Source organism: Ambystoma mexicanum, chromosome 6q (genome assembly GCF_040938575.1).
Source record: "Ambystoma mexicanum isolate Mex_15411 chromosome 6q, UKY_AmexF1_1, whole genome shotgun sequence".
In the NCBI taxonomy this organism is placed as follows: Eukaryota; Metazoa; Chordata; class Amphibia; order Caudata; family Ambystomatidae; genus Ambystoma; species Ambystoma mexicanum.
The window spans coordinates 1,109,733,019-1,109,757,937 of record NC_090937.1 but is presented as its reverse complement, the minus strand read 5'-3'; the positions used below and the strand labels follow the sequence as shown (position 1 = coordinate 1,109,757,937).

Below are 24,919 nucleotides of genomic sequence, written 5' to 3'. Positions count from 1 at the left end.
AGTGTTAAACATATTTGAGCTGTAAGTCAGAACAAATTTGAAGCATTTGTGTAGTGTTGACTTCTTGCTTTGTCAGTGTTTTGTTGGAAAGATTAATAACTAAGTTCGCTGCGTCTGAAATCTCATGACCATTCCCTGGTTCTTTCCTCTTCCCCTCCTCGTTCTTTTCTTTTCTGTCCTCCCCTTAAAAGAGGTCTTGAGGTGCCTGTTTTGTGGAGGACCTCTTCGACTACAGACCCTTCTACAACATCCCATACCCAGCAAAACTACTCGAAATATACTTCGAGGTGATTGGGTCCTCCGACATATTCCATATCTTTGACAGTAATCACCACAGCTGTGCTGCTTCGGAAAATTTTCTGCGTACTACGTCGATGATATCGATGCGCCGTCCCCGAGGACTTCCTCCGACGGCCAACGTCACCCGATGTGATAAGTAGGACGCACGACGCCCGTAGCCTCAGTTCCGTTTTTTCTGCAAACGTGTTCACTTCGTGAATCTCGGGACGCCTCGACTCCGGGCGTCCGGGCTTCAAAAAATGCAGGGACTGTGGGTCCAAGATGTCGGTAACGGACTTGCATGACGCCTGCCTCTGGTGCCTCGGGGAGGCCCATGACACGGACGACTCTGTCGACTGCCAGTCGCTCACGGCCAAGGCCTTGCGGGAGCGCAAGGATAAGTTGTTGGTAGGTAGGGTGTCTAAGCCCCGGAAGTCGAGGTCTGCAGGGCTTTCGACAGATGATTCGAGAGGCGACTCTCCGCGTCATTGTCGGAGGTCCAGTGGGTCTCCTTCCAGGAGTCAGTCTCGCCACTCCTCTGCCTCTTCGAGGCATTCCCGGAAGCGCCGGCATCGGTCGCCTTCCCCGTCTTCTTCCGAGGACTCCGCCCGTCGGCGGGTCACTTATCCCACCATGCAAGCGACACCAGAGGAATGGGCTTCCTTCGGGAAGAAGATGTTAGCGATTCTCGAATCGGAGGGCACCGGTCCGTCCGCGCCTCCGAGTGGGGTCGGCACGGTTCACGGGAGAGGTCCCGCTCGGACAAGGGTAACCGTTCTCGCCATGCACGTTCCAGGTCCCGGTCCTCGACGCGCTCGAGACCGCGTGATCCTGTGCAGTCTTCAAGGAAGACGTAGAAGCCTGTGGCGCCAAGGTCGTCGCCGGCCTCTCTCGAGGCTCTGCCTCCGAGGGGGCGTCGGCGCCTAGGTCGTCGAAGGACATGCTCAGAGCTCTGGCTTCGAGGCCTGTGTTGACGCCGTCGATGCTGGCGGAGCTGAGGCTGACGTCGACGCCGATTCACTCGACGCTGATTCTCTCGACGCCGGCGCCGATTCGTTCGGTACCCTCGACGCCTTTCGAGGCGGTGATGTCGGAGGGGCCCCGTGGCACGGGAGAAGCCCCTAGAAAGGCTCTGGCTAAGGTCAGGCATAGCTTGGGTTCCCAGATGCCTTCCTCTCACCGCCTGGAGTACATTTCAGAGGTTGATGAGGGCTCTGATGAGGGCTTGGTTCCGGTTAGGGTGCCAGTTGAGCTTATCTCGGGCCATAGCCAATTTGAAGACCTGAGGCAGTCACTGTATGCCGCCAGTGGACTGGACACCTCTCCGGAGGTGGAGTTTTGTAGTCCTCAGCCTGGCACTCATGCCAATTCTTCGTACCGGCACCTTATGTCTCGGGTCACCGAGTACTTGGGTTGGTCGGCTCCCCCAGGGGAGTTTGTTCAGGATGATCTTATGGACATCCTAGATCTTGGTCCCCCCACTGACCCGGTACTGCTGTTTCATATGGCTCTCAGAGAAGGGTGGCAGTGGCTTGGACTGCTCCGTAGAGTCTCCCGGCAGTGGGCAAGTCTTTGTCACGAAAATACCGTCCAGCCAGTAGCGACCCCTGCTACTTGTCCTGGCACCCAACTCCGGAGAGTTTGGTGGTGCAGGCGGCTACGGCCCCAGCAAAGCAGGCGTCGTATCCTACCATCCCTCCGGATAGGGACGACAAATGTTTTGATGGCTGGGCGAAGAAAGTGTTTTCTTCAGGGGGTATGGTGCTTCAGGCGGCCAACTCCGTATGTGCCTTGTCTCGTTTCACACACACTCTGTGGAACTGTGTTGCATTAGCGGCTGAACATATTACCGAAGGGGACGAACGAGATGCTTTCCTTGCTATGGTCCAGGATGGCAAGGATGCCATGTGTGAGGCCGTTCAGTCGGGTTTGGACATGGCAGATTGTGTCAGCCGGTCCATGGCAGCGAGCACTGTAATAGGCAGGTTTGCGTGGTTGCGGAAGTCGGGGTTCGCTCCTGATGTGCAGTTGCGGCTCCTCAACATGCCCTTTGACGGTGAACATCTTTTTGGCAGCAAGGCTGACGAGAGCCTTGAGAGGTTGCAGACCTCCAAAGCTGCAGCAAAGTCGTTGGGTGCTGCAGTTCAACAACCTCTGCCTTTTCGTCCTAGGGGACAACAATGGAGGGGAAGTTCCTTTCGTTATTACTCATCCTTCAATAAAGCGAGAGGAGCTGTCAGTCAAAGAGGCCACCGTAGGAGTACCAGAGGTGGAAAACAGGGAACTCGAGGTGCCAAAGCCGCTCGGGCAGTTGCCTCTTTGCCCTCAGGCAACGCCGCAGCCGCTACCACTCAGTCATGAAGCCATGTCCCATGGTTCGCCGGTTGGGGGAAGGCTGGCGCAGCATCTTGTGGAGTGGTGTGCCATTACTTCAGATGTGTGGGTTCTGGAGATCATAACCCATGGCTACTGTCTTCCCTTTCGGCAGAGGCCTCGCGACAATCCACCTGGGAACCTCTCTTTGAAGAGTCCGGATCCGCTCCTTGCGCAGGAAATTCAAGCCCTGCTGGAGAAAGGCGCCATAGAACTGGTGCCTGTAGCGAAGAGGAACAAGGGATGGTATTCCCCTTATTTTTTGATTTTGAAGAAAGAGGGGGAATTGGGACCCATCATGGACTTGCACGGTTTGAACAAACTCCTACGGAAGGACAAGTTCAAGATGGTTACTCTCTCTCAAGTCCTCCAGGCCCTTCAACTTCAGGACTGGATGGTGTCTCTCGACCTCAAGGACGCTTACTTCCATGTGCCGATCCATCCCAAGCACAAAAAGCACCTGAGGTTCGCGGTTGGCGACTCGCACTTTCAGTTTCGGGTCCTGCCGTTCGGATTGACCTCCACCCCAAGGGTTTTAACCAAGCTCATGGTGGTGGTGGCAGCGCATCTCGGGAAAGGGGGTATTCACGTCTACCCCTACCTGGACAATTGGTTGATCAGGGGGAGCTCTCCCGAGCAAGTCCTGGATCATCTGTCCGTCACCTGCCACTCCCTTCACAAGCTGGGCTTCTCCCTCAATTTAAAGAAGTCCCATTTGACGCCAACACAGCGGCTCCAGTACATCGGAGCAGTGCTCGACACATCCCTGGGGCTGTGTTTTCCTCCCCAGGTGAGGGCTCTTCACATTCAGCAGATGGTGCGCAAGTTTCAACTTGCCCAGACGCTCCCGGCGTTCGAGTTCTTGAGGTTGCTCGGCCTCATGGCATCCTGCATTCTTCTGGTGCCAGAGGCTCGTCTGCGGATGAGATCTTTGCAGTGGGCACTTAAGATGCAGTGGTCGCAGTTTTCCGGCAGGATGTCGGACCCTGTTCAGGTGCCGCCCTTGGTCGCCCAGGACCTTCTGTGGTGGGCCGTCAAAGGCAATCTGATGAAGGGGGCTCCGTTTTGGCTTCCCTGGCCAGAGGTGACGATCGTGACGGACGCATCCCTCACGGGATGGGGAGCTCATGGCAACGAGTTGACAGTCAGCGGTCGTTGGTCTCTGTCGGAGTCCAGACTCCATATCAGTCTGTTGGAGCTGAGGGCCGTTAGGCTAGCCCAGAAGGCTTTTCTGCCGACTGTGCGAGGAAAGAGTGTCCTGATCCTGACGGACAAGACGGTGGCCATGCACTACCTCAACAAAAAGGGGGGGGGGGACAGGGTCACTTCCTCTGTGCAGGGAGGCGATGCAGCTCGAGTTCTGGGCCATCCAGCAGGAAGTTTCGATCTCGGCTGTTCATCTGGCTGGAGACGACAACGAGACGGCGGACGCTCTGAGCAGGCAAAGCACGATCCCTCACAAGTGGGAGCTGGCTCAGGAGATTCTCCTGGAGATCTTCGCCCTTTGGGGGACCCCTCAAGTGGATCGCTTCGCCTCCAGTGTCAACCGGAAGTGCGAAAGGTTCTGCACGTGGGAATTTCCTCCAGAAGGAGCCTTAGGAGACGCGTTCGTGGTGGAGTGGTCATTCCCACTGCTGTACGTGTTTCCTCCAGTCCCCGTCATCCCGCAAGTACTGCGGAGGTTACAGAGGTTCAGTTCCCGGATGATCCTCATTGCTCCGGCGTGGGCCCGGAGGACGTGGTACCCAGACCTTCTCAACTTGTCCATCTGCCCTCCACGTCGTCTTCCCTACCGAGACAATCTGCTCTCACGGGAGGGGGGGTCAGGTTCTCCATCCAGAGGTCAGATCCCTCAACCTTCACGCTTGGCTTCTGAGAGGTTGAGGTATAAGGATTGGGACCTCCCTGAAGACGTGTTGGAGGTGTTGCTCTCGGCCAGACAGCCGGCAACAAAGTCTCTGTACCGTTGCCGTTGGTGAAAATTCTGCGACTGGTGCAGAGTTAAGAATGTGGATACTTTTGAATGTGACATTCCCATGGTTCTGTTTTTTTTCTTTCTTTGGCCCACAGGGGCTTGCAAGTGGGTACCATTAAAGGTTACCTGGCGGCGCTGTCCATATTTAAGCGCTCGTCTGAAGAATGTTCCTATTTTAAGATTCCTTTAATTTCTCAGTTTTTGAAAGGGCTCACTAATGTGTTCCCTCCATCACCTTTTCTGGTGCCCGATTGGGATCTGAACCTTGTTCTTAAATTTCTTATGGGTGCTCCGTTTGAGCCTTTGCATTCTTGCCCTTTGAGACGGTTAACTCTTAAAACTGTGTTTTTTTTTGCGGTTACTTCCGCTTGCAGAGTGAGTGAGTTACAGGCACTTTCAGTTAAGCCACCCTTCACTGCGTTTCATAAGGACAGGGTTGTCCTTCGAGTTCGTCCTTCTTTTCTTCCGAAGGTGGCTTCGGAATTTCATTTGAGCCAGAAGGTTAATCTTCCGGCGTTCTATCTCCTCCACATCCTGATAAGGAAGAGGAGAGAGGCTCCATAGGCTTGATCCTAGGAGAGCGTTGAGCTTTTATATTTCGCGCATGTTCCGGGTCAGAGTGGATGATCAACTTTTCATTGGTTACGCTGGGAAGCATTTGGGACAAGCTGTGACGAAACAGACTTTGTCTCGTTGGATTATTTTAGCTATCTCCGAGTGTTACTGCTTGGCGGGTAAGGATCCTCCGGCTGGCTTGCGGGCCCATTCTACCAGGGGAGTGGCTGCGTCTACTGCCCTGTAGAGGGGAGTTCCTATTCGTCACATCTGTGATGCAGCCACCTGGGCTTCAGTACATACTTTTGTACGTCACTACTCCCTCGATTCCATCAGAGGGCAGGATCTGGCCTTTGGCAAGGCAGTCCTCTATTCCGCAATTTGATTGGGCATGCTAAATTTGTGTTCTAAATTCTTTCCCACCTCCTTGCTTGGTACTGCTTTGGGAGTCTGTCATAGATATGGAATACGTCGGAGGACCCAATCCCCTCGAAGAACAAGTTACTTTCTTACCTGGTAACGTTCTTTCGATGGGATGTTCGACGTATTCCATATCGCTCCCTCCCTACCTTCCCCGCTGCAGAATTTCTTTTGCGGTTGCAGCTTGCGTTCCACAAGGCCTTATGTGTCTGACTGGCAGAAAACTGGTGGCACACGTTCTGGGAAAAAACTATAACTAAGGCTATGGGCGTTGTGCGTCCTACTTATCACATCGGGTGACGTCGGCCGTCGAAGGAGGTCCTCTGGAAAGGCACATCGATGTCATCGACGCAGGACGCAGACGCCAAAGATTTTCCGAAGCAGCACAGCTGTGGACATCCCATCGAAAGAACGTTACCAGGTAAGAAAGTAACTTGTTCTTCTCAATAATGCACCTCGATTCGCCTGGAGCTTCACGCTACTCCTTAAATCTCGGTCGGGTAATTTGTATAATTCACATTAATTCCCCAAATGGGGTTAACTGCCTCATTTTACGCCTCGATGCATGCCTGTAATTTATTATGGTCAAACCACGTCTCTATTATCCCTTTGCCACTATTGCACCTGCTCCGTGGCAGCACCCTTCTTCTCTTTCCTTCACGGGTCTTTCGCACCCTCTAGGCACTAGTCGGCTCTTTGGCACCAGGTATTTAATGCTAAAATGGCCCCAGCTCCATTTCTGATGGGATCCTACATGTTGCAAGCTGACATTTTCTTAGCGGCAACACGTCTTCCGTCTTAATGTATGCAGGTGTGGGATTAGTCCCCATGTATCAATTTGTCTGAATCATTTTGTTCTTTACCGCCATTATGACATCTCATCGGTCTGCTGCACTGATTTGATAAGTTTGCCTGCATTGATTGCACAAGGGAAATTGATGCAATTTCAAGGACTTGTCTAGTGAGCAAAAAATGTAAGCCACATTGATATATTTGAAGAGGCGATAATATGTTTGCCTCTGCTTTTGGGTGGAGCTGCCACTTAAACACTTGATGAAGTCACGTGTTGAGGGCAAAACACGCCAATGATGACCCAACATCTCCACCAGTGTGTTGGGAAGAATTCTCAAAAATGTGCCAATTCCTCCCACCTTCGAGCCCTCCAGCTCTTTTGCTAAACTTTGGCACTTTGAACCTTTTAATTGAATGGGTTTTCTGTGCTTGTTTCTTTTGGTTATCGAGTCTAACCAACTCCATAGGCATCTTTTCCAATTGTGCCCCAAAGCACCTTCAGTGCAGTGGCACAGAGAAGTATTTCAGACTTCCCAAGGTTTAAATACCTTCTCTGAGATCAACTACTCTTTCCCAGAGCAGTAAAGTGAAATTGACTTTACTTAGCATTGTACTTGCTAGACCCAGCACACCCTATTTTACAATAGAGTGCTGGAGGGGTTACTTAGTATCCCCTGTGTCTAAATGCTCATGTAACATTTTTTATATTACCCTTTCCTCAATTGACAGGCTGGTGGCAGTGGTTTCGTTTTGAACTACCTTGGTTTGCATTTACTGCGACAGTTCGCGGCACCGGTAAAGTAACCGCGGGATACATCTTTTTCAAAATGGCGTCCAGCTATCTTTGCTAAAATGGTGCCCGGTCTTCTTTTTTCGCCAGATCTTTGTGGTAAGGTCCTTCTAGAGAGTTTCTCTGTGCGGCAAACCAGGTTTGGTCTCTTTGTCCATTTCACCTTTGGCAGGGTTTCTGAGAGAACCCCACCTCTGGCGCTTGAGTGTCTGGGTAGGCAGGAAGTGAGGGAGGTGCCCGAAACTCCCTGTGCCTAGTCTCCTAGGAGAACCAAATGCACTCTTTGGTGATTGGCTGGCTGACTGTCTGGCAAGGACAGCCGCCCTGCTGGATGAGTGACAGCTAGGGTGGAATGAATGGGAGATAACTGAATAAAAGGCAAGTCTTTTGGCTTGGAAGGCAGAGTCGGCCAACCACTGGACGAAGGAACCGAAGAAGAGCTTGAAGAGGACGGCTGCTGCAACTCCCGGACCGTTGGTTTGCCCGGTGAAGCCCTGCTGCAGGTCCGAATCGCCAAGTTTGCATCGACAGAGAAGCCCCGGCAAGGACGACTTTTCCCTTTGAGTTGGTGGAACCAATCAACTCCAAAGTAAACCACCTGGACACCCATCTCGGAGCTGGTTGAATTTCCTCAGAGCTGCTGCAGGAACCGTATAGCCAGGGATATGGACACCAGATTGTGTGTGTTAATTTTAAGCTGGTCTAAAGCTTTTGGAAGATCCTCCGAACTCCCACGAAGCAGGACTGACCAAGCCCGAGACCCCTCGGCACAATGTGGGTCCCTAGAAGCAAGGACAGTCCACCTTGACAGCCAGGAACGGCGCTTATTGCTATTTGCTGTACCGCATGGAGCTGAAACGCGAAACAGCCACTGAAGGTAAAGTTTGAAGGTTGCCAGTTTTGACAAGTGCCGGTGCAGTGCAGGAGTCCCCCGACGTCCTCCTTCTTGTCCCCACGACTGAGGCCCAGGAACAGCGAGATCTGCAGAGCTGCACAGGAACAGAAGTCATCAGCTGCATCTTTTCTTCTTTACAAAGGTACTGTAAAACAAGTCTTAGAGAACTTACCTCTTACTGTAGAAGTGCTTGTAACTTCCACAACTCACAAGTCTAATCAGCTTGCGGCCCTACATTTGATTCTTCTTTTCATCAAAGACTCCTACGATCTTGTGCAAAGACTTTTCCATTACTTACCAGAAGTGCTTTATCCTATCTATGACTTTTGCCCATTGACTTTGGCTTAGCCTGTTGAATTGTTTGACTCTTCTAGTGAACTCTAAAAGTATCTGCACTGCTTTGGAATGTTTGTGGTCTCTTGCGTTCTAATAACCTTTGCCTTTTACGAACTTATTAAGAGTATTCTGAATGCCAACAGTAAGATATTAATGTCCCCAGCACCCTTGTTACTGAAGTCACCTGTGGGTGTAGGTTGTGTCTATGGGCCAGAGCTGCGTAGCCACGTGATCACTTACATGACGCCAAAGCAATTGGGCACTGCACACCATTCGTGATGAAGATTTTAGAAACTTGGGCCTGACTACCGGTTTCACGGTGGCCTGGCAGAAGTGTAGCCCGTGCTCACCCTCATTAGTTTGGGCTAGTAGCTGTCAAAGCCTAAAGTATTGCATTAGAGTATATATAGGCAAAAAATGGCACATGAGGAGAGACACACAGCTTTTAGGTGTTGTTTGGCTATTTGCTCACACGTTCACTGCCAATGGCATGCTAATCCCTATGGCCATTCCCACCTAGTTCCTGACCCTTCCCGCCTAAAACACCTCCTCATTGGTACTCTTTGAGCTTGCATTAAACAAGCCTTGCCATCAAACCTTGCACTGAAAACCTGCCAGTGTTTTTTCAATGCAGTCTTCTGAGAGTAAATGACGTAATTGGAGTTGTAAACCTGCTACTGGTGTGATTAAAAATATCTTAACCAGATTGCCTTAAGCCACTCTATTTATAATCACTCTGCATGTCCTTCACTGAAGTCCTGTTAAAAACAAGCATTGACAAAGCCAACCGTTTTGGCTTTTTTAAACCCGTTCTGGAAAGACTGAACAAAACAGTGAAAGAATATGAATTAAATTACCACTATTTTATTGGCTTTTTTTTTTAATAACGTGCATGTACCATACCTGAGTTCGGTTTCTAAACGCGGATCCGGGATTCGAACCTCTGTTGCTCTGTGTGGTCTTGCGTCCAAGACCAGCGCGTTGCCCATGTGCTATTCTCCGTTCACCATTAGTGTCATTGTCCCCCCTCAGCATGCACCTTTATGCAGCTCCCCTTCCAATCACCAACCATTCTCACCTCTCAAATGACATGTCCAAGACTATAGCCACTGACACATCACTCCCATTAGCCGAAAACACCCCAGCGCCTACAGCCATTCATAGATTGCTACCTGACTGCTTGGGAATGGGTGTCATGCTCGAGCAGTCCATTGAAATAAAGCATAGCCATCACTTGTGAGATGTCGCAATGAGGTTTGATACAGGATTGTAACTGGCAGAGCGTAAGTTCAAATCCCCAGCTGGGGGAACATTTTTGTTTTTAAAGTGTCCTTTCCTACTGTCCTGGAACTGTATTCCAGGTGACATAAAGTAAGTGAACTATGACCGATTTCCCTTAGAAGTAAGGGAACATTGTACCCTTTTGGTTCCCTTCCACTTTGATCTCTTCCTGGAGCCTGCTTTTCGCCTATGCGATTGCACTAGGCCACAATCAAGGACCGAAGAATCAGGACTCTCCTGATCCCCACACCAAGGTACATTCTCAGAACTGCGTCCACTGTTGGGACTAGCATGCTCTCCCAGGGAGGATTGCAGAGGGACCTTGTAAGTGGAGTTCAATGAACACTGATCAGACCTGGACAATTTAAGTCTGATTAGCCAGAATTGCGTCTTGCAAAGTTCTGTTTTTGTAACTGATTTTCAGATAATCTCTGACGACTTTTATCATTTATCATAGTTCCTTCAACACTTTACTGTGCTTTGGTTTCCTCTCTCTTTTATGGTTACCTTTTATGGTTTTATTATTCTCCTCTGGATTCTTTCTACAGGAGTTGTTCTGCGTTCTTTCCTATGGTAAACATATCCAATGTTTTACCGCCTCTTTACTTTGACTGGGATGAGTATGGTTGGTCCTATATTGATTCTCACCCACCCCTCTGGGTTTAAGTATCACAGTCTCTGTACTTTGACTGGGATGAACGTCACCAGGGCTTCTACTTGCTCTGGGTTCTCTACTGAGCCGGTACAACCTCTTGTGTTTCTTCAATGTCTCTTCTCTTGTGCCATCATATAGGATGGTCACAGTGTATTTTTAATACCGCTAGGTTCTGCGTCTCTGCTTTCCAAGTTGCTTCGGTGTTGTTTGTTGACCTCATGGTCCACCACAAATCTTCTGTGGTCACGCCACCATCTTATTCGTCTCTCTCTCTCTCAGGACTCCAGGATGCTCTGTCAGCCTTCACGGCTCTCGCTTTCTTCCAAAGAAGATGCTGCCATCTAAATTAGCTTTGCGTTCCTTTCTGGTCACAGGACACTGCACGTCCCACTCTCTCTCACTCTCTCTGAATCAGGCTGTCTACCGGTTTTGGAACTTACTGGCTTTTCTCTTGACCCAGTGTCCTCCGTCCTCTTGCGTGACGTAGCGTTGGGACTTCCCCGGCATAAGTCAGGGTCTCTTTCTTTCCCTCTCGTATGATTCCTCTCCAACTCTTTATCTCATCCTCCACATCCCATTTGAGCGGGATTTTTCCTTTAAAGAAATATTCAGTGTCTCTGGGTAATAATAGTACATATTGGTTTCGTCCTCATTCATGTTCCCCTAGATGTTTGAAGAGGCATTATTGGGATGTTTCATAGGGATTTCTTCACAGGAATGGGAGTCATTGTCCCCAAAGGGGGAGTCTCTCCCAGTGATGTCCCACTTTCCTCGACCCCCTAGGAAGGGTGTTGTGGAGCCAAGCTCACCTCCCTAACCTCACATGGGTGGGGAGGCTCCCCCTTGGGGAGAAGCAACGAATTGCTGCAATTCATCACATCATTCTTACTTACTGTGATGTGACGACAGTTTATACTGGGCATCTATAACAAAGCAAGCATGATGCATGCTATTATGTGGTTAGACTGGCATTTTGGTGGAGCCAGTGCAGCCATCTCTTACTGTATCACTGTCATGACATTTTGTACTGGGCATCATCAGTCAGCAACTCTTGGAGGCAAGTGTGTGCAGTTGTCTGACTTAAAGTGCTCAGTTGAAGAGACATCATCAGGCACTACTTGTTCCAAGACTTCAGCACGGCCGCTAGCTCACGATTGTCCAAAATGTTCTCCTTGCAGTTGGAATCACTACTTTAAGCAGTGTTATGTTGATGAAACTTAATCCTGGCTGGCTGCACACTGTATGGTTCTTCTAGTTCAGTTTCGTCTTTGTAAGTAGGAGTTTAAAGAGTAGTTATTTTATGTTTTCTTGTGCTGCACTGTTCTCCAGAGTGTCACAAACCTAACAGCGATGCTGGAAGCAGATTGTTCGTGAGGATGGATGCAGATTGTGAAAGCCTCTCAAGAGACACGACTGACCTGAAGTGGGTATAGGACAGACCATGACTGTGGAACGACCTTTAACGGAAATCCTGCGGGTAATGAAATCTTAAGGCTGAATGAAAATTGGTGAGGCTGAAGAACAGCATCCATCTAATAGTAGAATCGAGCCAGGAGTGAAACAGCAGGAAGAAGGCTAACAAGGCTGGGGACAAGAAGCAACAAGGTCCAGAAGAGCGAGGAGGATTAAGAGAAGAAGGCAGAGGAGCTGGAGAGAAGGACGAGGAGACAGAGATGAGCATCTGGACAGGAAGAAATACCTGTTTGTTGTGACGCCAAAGTGGTGCTCCGGTGGTCCCTTGAAGTACTGGGATCATCACGGGTTTGAATCGGCAGTTCGGGGCAGCCATCTTGGTTGTGGCGATGCGTCACTGCCAACTTGGAAGGGGACAGCAGAATCACTGTACAGATTAACCGGGGACCGTGCTGGAGCAGGCGCCACCGCGCCCACATCGACCACGGGTGAACGGAGGTTCCAACACGGAGAGTGATTTTTTCTTATATAACCTATGCTTGCGACCTGAGCTTTTTGTCACATTCAGAGAATAAGCAACTGAGCACACCTCTAACCTTCAGCTATCTGAAACAAGTCCTTTTTACCTGAATGGGAGAAAACAGTCAGCTATACAGGACTTGTTGGTGGTGGATGGCTCAATGTGTACTTACATTCAGCTAACCAGGGCGTGTATGCCATGTCTTTAGAATTGGACTCAAAAGACACAGCATTGCTATAACTTTCATAAGAATGGGGTGTGTCTTTTACACCAGTCGTATGAAAGTCAGTCGTATGAAAGTTATAACAGCGCATTAGTGAGAGACTTGTGTGGCTAGTGGTTAAGTGTTATCCCTCACAGCCACACTCCGTCCTTCCTCCACCCTGCCCCTTTCCTTCAGATGTCATGCCCTCTCAACATTTCCAGCAACGTTACTCCACTGGTTGGAACAAGGTTGTAGTTTATTACACCCCCAAAACTGTGAACCTTTCCCAAGCACTTTGCTATTATCAAAGGTTTTAACTCATTCTGTAGTTCAGAATTAGCCTCGTATGATTTCTGTCATTATTAAAAGCAACCAACTCCAGCTCAAAGAAGCTTAAATGCTGCCATTGGAAGCTCTGAGCATGGAAAGATTAATTGTAGGTATATTGTGCCATACCATAGACTTTAGTAAGATGGATCATTTGGTGCCTATTAATGGCTCAGTATTCTATTGCAGAAGTTCCTCTCTGCTCTTTAGGTAAGGAATGAAAAGCAGGCAGATCCGTTTTGAAACCTAGAACTCAGTCATGTGCCTTGCAGAGTCATGAAATGTATGGGATGAGCAAAGGACTCCCCACCCCGAACACTAAACACTATATAGTGAGCTCGTTTGGCATGCTACCTTCAATTATTTCAATGTTATCTGATCACACAGCTCAGGAGGCTTAAGCCAAGTAAGTACTTTGTGAAGATGCTAGTCTCTGACAATAGACGAACATGTAGATTCATGGGAAAGTGTGCATGCTTGAAATTAGAAATGTAGGACACTGAGAAAAAGGCTAACGACGAACTGAATAAAGGGCTGTTCCCAAGGGGAAGAAATGTTGACACTTGGTGTGAGTATGTAAAAGCCTTTCATGTTTCTGTTTTGGACGAATAATAAATAGTCTGTTCGTTTTGTAGTCTATATCTCAGGGTCGAATACCTAGAATGAACACCACAAATAGTCTTGCAACGGTTTGCTGCCAGATGTAAAAAGCAGTTTCGCCATTTCTGTACTCCGTCTGCAGTCCTAAGATCCTGCATGTTTCCCCTTTGAAGCTTGGAATTTCAAACTACCTCTGCCACTGTTGCTGTCATTATCTTGGAAGCTTTTTGCGAAATGTTCTTTAAGCCAGCCTGTGTAAAACTTGTAAACTTGGAGGATAAACAACGCTCGGACGGGGACACAGAACTCTAACTCCATCTATAATAGGATACACCAAGTTACAAATTCAGCAATTTGTAAATTTAGATGCAGGTCACTTAACGTTCCCATTTCAACTTTCATGTCCTCCCTGACCGAGGGAGAATTAGACCCTGGAGCAATAAGGATGAACATGTACAACATCTGTGAGCTTGGTTTCAGTGCAGCAGCCTGCACTGCTTCCTTGCCTGGATACAATAGACCCCTGAAATAGGATTTAAGATTTCTGCACTGATCTCTCACATTTGGCAATAAGGAATGATCTGACAGGCATAGTATTGGAAAGACAGTCATGCATTCTTGTCTCTGGTTTCCAGTCTGCGGTTCTGGATTTGCACAGTCAGAACTGGACACATGTATGGCAATAGAAATGTACATCTTTACTGTTCATTTTGCTAAGATCCGTAAGGCCCTGTAGTAGGGGAAGACTACATAAACCGAGAGCAGAATATGCTCCATTGATTGTGCCCAGTTACCACAAGATTTACCAAGACAGCAGCAGCTCTTGTCTCCAAAACGCCTTGTTTTAGGGTATGTGATTGGTATGGAACTAGCCCCTCAATAAAGGCAGCCACCTTCTTTAAGCCAAGATAGTGTCATTTTTCTTGTTGCATTTTTTCTTTGCTTTTGGTTCACATTTAAAACAGTAAACGGAGGTTCGCCACCAAGCCCGTAGTTTTCCATTTCTGCTGTCATTGTAATATTTAATTTCAGAATATAGTTGTAATGCTTGGAGAGTGATTAGTGACGACATAACATCCTAAAGCTCCAATTTCCATTACTTTAATACCACTGCACTCGTACTTATATGCGCGTATGGGCTTCTCCAGGTAATCCAACCAGCAACCGGATTGGATGTGCCATCGTTATGTAACCGCAGGTTAAAAGTAGGATACATCCTGGCTGAGGGAAACATCTCTAGCTCTGCTTAACATTAAAGTACACACAGGTGACGATCTAAGCCTTGTCATGGAATAGCTTGAGAGATTTTATGTCGGCAAAAAGTAGGTTTATTCTGGATAGCGGTCTTTATTTGACGTTGGTCATGTTGTTTCTGTCATAATGTATTGAAACGTTTTTAGTGAATGAGTTTAATACATGTGGGGAAAAGGTGTACAAAAATATAAATGGCTAGTATTATTCAATCTATTTTTATTTGGAAATGTTCCATCAGACTACATATACAAAAAACAAAGAATATATACAAAGTGGAACAACAGTCTTAAAAGAAAAAAGACCTCATATTTCTTTTATTGTTGGTGTCCTAATAGTCAAAGCCTTTTTCTTTGCAAAGGATTTCCTCCTATCTGAGGAACTATATGATTGTAGAGCTTTGAGTTGAGTGGTCCAAATTGACAATAACTGGGAGTTTGAGGAGTAATCTGGCCTTTCCTCTTGAGAACATTGCAGTTAATTCAAAAGGTCTAATGATCACAGCAGAGACTGGTCCTGTTACCGGGGTCTTCTCTCAGATAGAAAACTGAGATTTTTCAACATGCTTCATCTCCACACAGGCTCAGCATCACCTGAAGCTTGCTGGACCCTGTGTTTCCTGACACCCCTGTGCGCTGATGCTGAGTAACTCTCACAGAGTTGTTGATACCTGGCAATGGCAACCATCAGATCCCTACAGTGTTCTGCAGCACTGGCAACAGCATAGATGAGCCTGGATGGGATGACCGACAGATACACCAAGGCCTTCCCACTGAATGATGTAGATTATTACATCAGTAAGCCATCCGTCCACGATATTGGGTACCGCAAGTCTAAAGCTACTGCCAAGTTTCAGACTTTTGTTAAAATTCCATAGCTTTCTCCAGTGACACCTCTACGTTTGTACGGTTATAAACGCTGTAAGTGAGTTAACTGTTTCAGACTTTTCTGAGTAATGGAGATGAAGATGAAATGCGATTGCCTAGATTCTGGTTGAGTCTCAGTCTACTACCTCATGATATGTTTCTTTGTTTTAATGCCATCTTAGTTATTCATTTCGTAAATGCTCTTTGTTATTGACATTTTCCGGTTAGCCTAAAATACATCTGGAAGTTTATTCCTGCGTTAAAGTTACATTTTAAGTTGGAGTTTGTTCTCCACTGTCGTTAAGCTGCAGTGCATACCTTGTATGAGTTCACAGGGTTTCTTAAGATACCCTAAACACTTTAGATGCAGACACCAGTGCTACTTATCGGTACTAAAGAAAGGTGAATGTCTGATGGAATACTACTATGTACACTGTTATGTAATGTTAAATGTTCTTATACCACACACTGTTGCCACCTGCATGGTCTCTTGGTGCTTTGGCAGATCTGTAATGCAAGGAGGGTGTGGGGTGGTTGGATGGAATTGAGCAGGAAAAAGAGCCAGTGATCTGTGATGCGCTGTTGTCAGCTTCAGTTCGGATATACTGCTCACTGAGCGTAGGTGTGATTTTTGGTTGGTAGCCACCATGCGGTGTTAGGCTAGATTATGTGTGATTTGTTTCGTTGTTGTGGAGTATGTGTGGTTTGTTGTGCTGTAAGAGGTATGGTTGTGTTTAGTTCAGAGTTTGAGAGGTGTATGCAGAACGGTGAGTTTTTAGTACGGTTTGTTGGTGGCAGTACATTTCCTACCACCGCTGTTCTGACTAAATGCAATCCATATCCCTTGCCCTGTCGATCAATCTAGAGTGTAGCAATTACAGCTCCCACGAGTTCCTCCTGAGGTAGTGTATTCCCTGGGCCCCGTGGGCTGCCTGGTTTCTGCCCCCAGCCCTATTCCATTATGTGTGACAAGTTTCACACCCTCTGGTCTGATTAAGAGGGACACATCTCCCTCACCTGCTTCCACCTTTGTCACTCTATCGGGATGGGTACTCTTGAAGTCTCAAAACCACCCTTCCCGGTTAGACGCCTCTCTTCTCCCCTGCCCTCCACTCCGGTTTGGCCTTCTCCTTTTTACTTTTCTGTTGTGTCTTTGTTTCATGATGCGTGGATATTGGTCAGTCGTTTTCATCCTGTTCAGAGCTGAAGAGCTAAGTTTTTAGAATTTTTAGAATTTTAGATGGTCCTTCATAGTTCGTATTTCTCTGCGGAGAGAATTTCAAAGTTTTACAGCTCTGCAAGTGAATGCTCCACCAAGTTATTTCCTTGTTTATGGTTTAGGTTCTAAGCGGATGTAGTCACTGGATCCAAGTGTTCTAGCTGACTTGTAGATGGTGTTTTCTTTTGTATGAATTCCACTCTTTGGCCGTGGATTGCTCTGTGTGTTATGCACGTTGTTTTGAAAGTGATTCGTTTTTTTACTCGGAGCTAATGTAGCATCCTTGTGCTGGTGTGATGTGGTCCATTCGCGAGAGTTTCGGAAGTCTGGCAGATGCATTCTATATTAGTCGCAGTTTCCTCAGTAAGAACTGTTGCATTCTGAGCCATACGCTGTTGGCGTAGTCTATCCTGGACTTCATGAGGAAGAAGATGGTCAGTGTTTTGTGCGTGAAGGAGAGGAATGGTAGAATCTTTTTGATCGTGTGTAGATGGATGAAGCATTTCTTAATTATCGCATTTACTTACGGTTCTAAAGTTAACTCGTTGTCCATTAGGATGGCAAGGCTTTTGACAACTTTGGATGGTGCGGGTGGCGTTCCCAGTACTGTGGACCACCGGATGTACTGCTCATTTCCTTGGTTGTTGGTGTAATCATGATTTCCGTCTTGTCTGGGTTGATTTTGAGGTTATTGGTGTTCATCCATTGGTGGACTTCTTTGGGACAGTCTAATAATGTTGTGTTCTCCTATTGCTCATCACTGATTTTGTAGAGGATTTTGGTATCATCCGCGTAGTTTTAGCATGTGAAGGTGTGTCTTTTGATGAGGTTGATTAGTGGCTTCATATAGATGTTGACGAGTAGCAGGAATAACAAGGAGCCTTGTGGTACTCCACAGGTGGTGTTACGCGGTGCGGATTTGAATGGTTTTATCCACACTGTTTCTGTTCTTTTGGACAAGAATGATTTAATTCAGAGCAGTGCCATGTTGGCGATCCCCATTTCTTCCAGTCTCTTGACGAGAATGTTATGGTTGACTGTTTCGAATGCTGCAGAAAGGTTGAGTAGTATCAGTGCTCAGGTCGTGTTGGAGTCTGCGTTGATCTTTAGGTCATCCCATATAGAGAGTAGAGCCGTCTCTGTTCATCTCTTGGGTCTGGAGCCTACTTGTACCTGGTCCAATAGTTGTTTTTTTTTCAATGTGTTCCAGTATTTGTTTTGTAGATATAGGTCTCTGTTAAAAAGATGGATTTCTAAACTCTGACTTGGTGGGCAGAGGTTTAGGAGGCCACCCTCGTTTAGGGGAACAGGGGATCTTTCTGGACAAACCAGACCCATCTATGGTAGCTTGGCAGGCGGTCTCAAGACAAAGTCTCAGGAGGGGTAAGAGTGAACGGAAGCCCACACAGTAAAACTTCACAGAATACTCTTAGGCAAGTGTATATCAAAAATACATTTATTATAGGCCTTTATAACAAAACATGAATAAACCACAGTGCTAATAAAACTGTTACCACAAACGCTTTTCACTATGTAACATATATACAAAATGCGTTTAGCCTAATGCTGATGAATCAAAATCTGCAACATAAGGGGTAAGTTCCACACAGATATCGCATTAGGCAGTTCTTCGAAGTCAATCCCTATCTTATGCAGTCCAGCCCTAAGAAGTGAGGAGCCTTATGCTCAAATGGACAGCAGTGCGTTAACAATGCGCGGTCGTGCGTAAAGAGAAAAGCGGGTTCTCTTCAGGGAGATGTAGCTGTTCAGGAAAGGGGTTGAGGCAATGAAGAATAAAGCCCTACTCCTTGTGAAGGGTCTTCCCTTCCAGATAGAGCGACTTTCGGAGTTCGGGAATAGCTGGGGAGCTCAGATAGACCAGCTAAATTGAGTATCTTCAGGCTTTTTTGGTGTAAAACAGATGGCTGTGCCAGGTGGCCACCGGTAAGTGATGCAAGTACTCACCGACCCTCGACACAGTCCGGGTCAAACTTTGCCAGTCTAGTCCAGTTCGCTAGTCTGTTTCGCCCCTGCAGTTACAAGTCACTCGGGCTCTCAGCGGGTGCTGGACAGGATTATCATCTGTGGTGGGACAGTAGCCTTTTCTCAGCTCTCAAAGAAAGGAGAAGGATAGTTCTGGTGCAGCATGTCTCAGGACACGGTGTGGCAGGTCTGCAAGCACTTACAGCGACAGTCACCACAACGGGGTGACACCGGGACCGCAAATGCTGGCGGCGTGGCGCACACTCATAAATCGCGACCCAGAGGAGGCAGGACAATGAGGTTTGGTGGGAGAGGGCCCATGACCACAAGTAAGCTATGTCCAAAGTCTCAAGTCTCAACTCTGGACAGCAGCACTCCTGTGTGATACCTTGGGTTCAAGCTGGTTAGTTCGCTGGATGGTCCAGGAACATTTCCGATTAGGCTCTTTTCGAGGGTAGGCAGGAGGTGCCGAGAGTAGTTGGTCCCACTACTCCAAAAGGTCGAAGCGCCCTTGCAGGCCTTCTTGGTACGATACAAAAGCAGGTGTCCGACTAGACAACAGCAGGGTCAGGATGCCAAACCTTCCAGAACATCTGCGGCGGTTCCACGAGTCTGCTCTTTCGTTCAGGATACTTGGCTCCTTCTGTAGTTCCGTGTGAACTTCAGGTGATCGGCCTGGGATTAATGTAGAGCCCCTTCTCTTATCTAAGAATAGTTTCTCACTCAAATCTGTAATAGCCAATGAAACATCTGCTCTTTTGCATGCATGCCAAGTGTGGACCAATTGTGACCCACGGTGGTTTGTCATTCAGGCCTACCAGACATACTGGCAGCAGTAGTGTGGATTGGGACCAGACAGTCCCAACCCTTTTCCTGGGTACTAGGACACGTGACATGCAGGAGCACGCAAAAGATGTGGTTTTTGCGGGAGGCTGCATGTACAAATAAGGAATACCCTGGTCTCTGGACCTGGGTGAAGGCAAACGGACAAAATGGTCAAAGGACAGAACAAAAGACTTTGTGGCACGGCCATTGTCTGCACTGGCCACAGTATTGGGCCAAACGCGCTATGGTCCAAAAAATAAACAAAGTAAAAATATTTTAAAAGTAAACTGCTGCCACCAGTTTTTATCATAGGCACACTTGTACAAACACCAAAACATCCTTAGAGGGTGACTATGGCCATAAAACAAAAGGACCCCTATGTGTGGTACTGTAAGGTTATTGGCACTTAGATAAATAGTTACCAAGAAATGGCAACATAGTCGAAGACTAAGGGGAAAAATAGTTTCCCAGTACTGACAGTCTGGAGGATGTCAGTTTCCCCATAACAAATGAGCAAAAGTCCAGACGAGCGCAGCTGAAGGCTGTGCTCCACTGGTAAAAGTCAGGTCAGGTAAGCTAAACAAAAGCAAAAAGTTTGGGGGGTGGGGGGACCTAAGGGAAATCTTTCCTAACAGTCTCTAATCGTTTTGCCGAGTAAGCAATGTTTGGAATCAGTCTGTAGTTTGAGTGGTCTTCCACGTCGCCCGTTGTATCCTTGCAGAGTGGTTTGATGTAGGTAGATTTGAATGCTTGCAGTACTCTCCCCGTTGAAAGTGATAGATTTCACATGCACACTTAGCAGACCACCTAGGCAGAACTCTGGGAATGACCCACTAGTCTTCAGCAGTCTATCTCCTTAAGTTACACTGGTCAGTGCTATTTCTCTTAAACAGCTATGTTTCATTATTATAATTAATATTAGTGTATTTATTGAGCGCAGACCTAGCTTCAGCAAGCAACGTAGCGCTTTAAAATCATAGGGGGAAGAACAAGGTTAGGGAGTAGAGAAACAATGGAGTAGGGGATCTAACAGAGGAGGGGGGGAAATTGTAATCAATGGATCTCCAAGCAACCAAGGGAGGAAACAATGGGGATCAGATCACCGAGTCTCAGGTAGGTTGGGGAGTGGAGGGTATGTGGACCTAGGTGTGGGGGGGCAGCCATTTCTTGAAGAGGAGGACCTTGAGCTCCTTCCTAGACTGTAGAATTGAGGGGCGAGTTGGCTGTTAATGGGGAGGAGGATCTAGAGTATTGCGGCATAGACTGAGAAGCCCCATCTTCTAATTTCTTTTTTCCTTTTCTTTTTCAATTCTGCAGTTGTCTATACTTCTGATGGATCTTACTCCTCCAGAGATCCTCAGTTTCTTAGTGAGGTAGCTTGCAGACTTCAGGGTGACAGCCTTGTATATGATGAGCAGGTTTTGAAGATGATACAGGCCTGCAGCAGGATCCAGTGCAGTTTGATGAGGGTCGGGTGTTGTAGTCAAGTTTGCAGTCCTTTGAGGAGTTGTGCTGCAGCATGCAGGACACATCTCGGGGGAGCAAGGATAGTCGCCAGAAGGCCTTCTGAAAGGGCATTGCCACTATCCAGGTAGGAGAAGTCCAAGGCTTGGACAGCAGATATGAAGTTGTTTTCTGGGATAAACAAAGGCTTGATTTTCCATTGAAGGGAAAGTTGGTACCAAGCCGTTTTTGTCTTCATTGCTGAACGCAAGGGACTTGGCTCAGGTGGCCGGCTGGAGTGTGAAGCCCTCGAGGTGCATAGCAGAGAGCCAGGTCTGGATGTCCGGGTGTTCAGTGTTGGTAGGCAGCAGTAGGAATTCAGTCTTGGAGGGAGTTGCGCTTCAGTTAAGTACTGGCCAGCCACGACTGGATCAATGAGGGGAGCCTGTGGATTTCTTCGATGCAGGATAGCTTGACGTAGAGATACATGTCGTCTGCGTATTGGTGGATGTGGATGTTGTGTGGATTTCTTCGATGCAGGATAGCTTGATGTAGAGATACATGTCGTCTGCGTATTGGTGGATGTGGATGTTGTGTGGAGCGAGCCAGGTTCCAAGCAGTTCCTTGTAAAGATTGAAGATCACGGGGGAGTGCATGGATCCTTGTGGGACTCCAAAGGAGATGGGTAGAGTTTGCAATCTGTAGGAATCCATTTGTACAAACTGGTGGTGATTAGGACGGTATACTTTAAACCAACTGTGGACGATCTTGTTGATGCCCATACAGCAATATAGATTGTCGTTGAGTCCCTGGTGGTCTACTGTGTTGAATGCTGCTGAGAGGTCAAGGTTGAACCAGGAGGCAAGGGTGGCCATCATCAAAAGGATGTTAAGGGCACCGTCGTTCACCTTGATAACAGCAATTTCTGTGCTGACTTGGGTCTGAATCCAGATTGGCAGGACTGAAGGAGGTTGTTATCCTCTGTGTCGGAGAAGTTACGTGGCTTTGCTTTTTCAAGGGTCTTGCGGAGGAAGGGAATCTGGGTGATGGAGAGATAGTTGGTTTCTTGAAAAGCGGGAAGATTTGTCAGTTCTTGAGGATCGAGGGGAAGGTCTCTTAAGTTAGGGAGCTGGTGATCATTGTCATGTAAGAGGAGTGCTACAGTCAGAAGTGTCTTGAGTACGGAGGCAGGGTGGATGTCGTCCGCATGTAATGTGGCCTTGAGGGATGCTAGGATGGAAGTGAGGTCTTCAATAGTGAGTGTCTTGAAAGTTGTCCAAATTGTTGAGGTTTTGCAAGATGGGATGCAGAGTGTGCTGTCAGTTGTAGCTTTGGTGTCAGTGTTTGCAGATTATGCTGATTGTTGATCTTATTAATGAAGAAAGAGTTGATGGCTGTGGATTTCTAGATGGCGGTACGGGTGGATCGAGAAGAGGGTTGATGCATGCTTGATAGCTTTGAAGAGGGGTCTGCTTTCATTGATGGGCTTGCCTATGTTGGTTTAATAGTAGTTGGCCCTGGCAGTGGGGTTCAGTCGTATGCATGTGGCACAGAGTACCGTGAGCAGGTTGATCGGATGCGCTGCAGGATTTTCACCAATTCTTTTGTTTTCGATGGTTTGTTTGTTGAAGTTGAGTTCTTGAGTGTATCAGGGTCTGCAGAAGGTTTACGCCTGTGCTATATATGTTGCCCAGAGTTAGGCTACAGTCCTATTTAAATGTATGAGACACGCAGTGTGTCTGTCTGACTTTGGACTTTGTTGATGCACCTACTGTATAAACTAGAATAATACATACTGCTGGTAATTGTAGGGCAATATGGTCATTGTGTCTCTCTGTGCCCATGTGTTAATCTCTTTCTACTGTGGCCTGTTTGAATTTACTGTCCATTCCAATATTCTGAAAGTTTATATAGCTAAAGAAGAAAAGTAGATTTCATGTATGTAAATATATCAGTTCATGTCAACAAATAATTTTCATAATACATGTCAGGAATGCTACCCAGAAATCTGAGTTTGAAGACACTGAAGTTCTACCTCCATCTCAAAGACCTGAAGCAGCAGTTGAAGTACCTGCCTCGTCCATGTATTCTGGCGAGTACAGTGCAGAAGACCGCTCTAATTATGAACCAGTACCTTTCAGTGCCTCCCTTAGTGAGTCATCTCCCTCTGGAATTACTGACCACACTGCTCAAGGTAAGACAGTTAGTTAAATGTATGTGTTGAGAAACACTGCATACATAACTATTTATTGTGACCAGACTTATTCTGTTATGTCTCTGTATAAATGTAATTATGGCGGTTTATTATTCAATCGTTATTTATGTCCTACATACAAATGTGGCACTATATTTTACCTTAAGTGATAATATTGAACTGGTAGGTTGTAAGTATTGTAAATCCATGCTGTGATTGTCTTCTGCCCATTTATTGACAAATCATTTGTGCAATGTCACAATCATATTGGTTAAAGAAACCATCCTTGTGTGCGGTATTCTTAATTGGTCAGCACATGACCCTGGGGAGAAAGGGTGCATCCTCAGTTTTTGTATTCCTGTCTCAAAATGTAGTTATATTTGAGACAACTTTTAAGTTCATTATAATCTGCAATTTTATGGTCACTTTGTGCAAAAATGCTCCTTTCTAAAACCATTAAGTGCTTGTCAATGTAGATCTGCTTCATTTGTGGCTCGAATGAATTTCTCTGAAACCACAGTTCTCCAGCATTGGATCTTTCATGGATTCACATGCTGTGAATATTCCCTGTCGTCAGGCTGGGAAAACCCCAGTAACTTTAATATAGTGGTTTTCCTATGGGAAAAAACATTGACACCTTGAGTGTCCCATCAACGTCGTTATGGGTGCTTTGGGCAGCACCAATGGGACATTGATTGTATAGCTCCGCCCTTGTGGCTTCCCCTCCGATTTCAACCGTCTTCCAAACCGTTGGGATTACCTTGTGTTCTCTCCTGGGAGAATTCGTCTTTTTGTGAGGGGAAAAAAGTTTTTTCACTTCAGCTTTTGCTGTTTCCAGTCTTTCGTAAAAAGAAAGGTGTGTTTTCCAGTCCTGTTATGGAATCCTCTGGTACGAAGAAATCTTTGCTCAGGCTGTTAGGGAGAATTCTCTGTTAAGGCTAATTTCCCAAACCTAGTGAGTCCCCCAGCAGCTTTGCTGGATTTTTAGGGTTTATTTTTTTCTCTCCTGCTAAGAGTGAGACTCTTTTACTCCCACTCTTAGACATGATTTGAGGTGTTTTTTTACTGTAAATGTGTTTTATGGGCAATGGGGTCCTTTACCCCATAGGGCTTCATGTGTTTTTGGTATGTGGGTTACACAGCACCCTCAGTGCAGTAACCCAGGGGTGTCATAGTGACCCCCAAACATAGACTCCATACCCTGCGACTGACTACTGTCTCCGAGGGCATGTAAAGTCACCATTGGCTTTACTAGTCCCAAATTATGAACAGAAACCAGTCCAAACCATCATATTGTGGACGTACTGGTCGGGGCAATTTGATTGCTCCGGGGTCTGTTCTTCGAGGGGGCACGTCTCCGTCCCCCCTGATTGAGTTTTGGCTGGTGGCAGCGGATACCACTTTTTATATTCGACCGCAAATATTTTCCTATGGGTTTTCCCATTGTTCGAGGCTACCACTTTTTAATATAGCCCCGAACATACCGCCGGTTTATTAAATTAATATAAAATCACTGTTGGTATTTTCTGCCGAAACTCGGGTCCAAAATGGCGTTTGTATTCGCTTCTGTGACTCCAACCCAAGTCGGGCCCTTTGTTCCACTTTTTGGCGGGCTTCTCCATAGAAGCCTCCAAAAGTGGTGCCACTCTGTCTGGGTACCACAGGGGGTGTGGGAGGGGGTTTAGGCACCCTGGACTGAGCTGCCTTGGCCACTCAAATTGC

General features: G+C 47.1%; 1 protein-coding gene across 3 annotated transcripts in view; it reads left to right on the top strand.

The window, feature by feature from the left end:
* The window catches only part of OCIAD1 (OCIA domain containing 1), a 700,525-nt gene that overhangs the window by 538,753 nt on the left and 136,853 nt on the right, over positions 1 to 24,919 (top strand). For all 3 annotated transcript variants that reach the window (XM_069631688.1, XM_069631689.1, XM_069631690.1), the window contains one exon: positions 22,995 to 23,197. In XM_069631688.1, the coding sequence (XP_069487789.1) occupies positions 22,995 to 23,197 (203 nt within the window). The remainder of the gene's footprint in view (positions 1 to 22,994; positions 23,198 to 24,919) is intronic.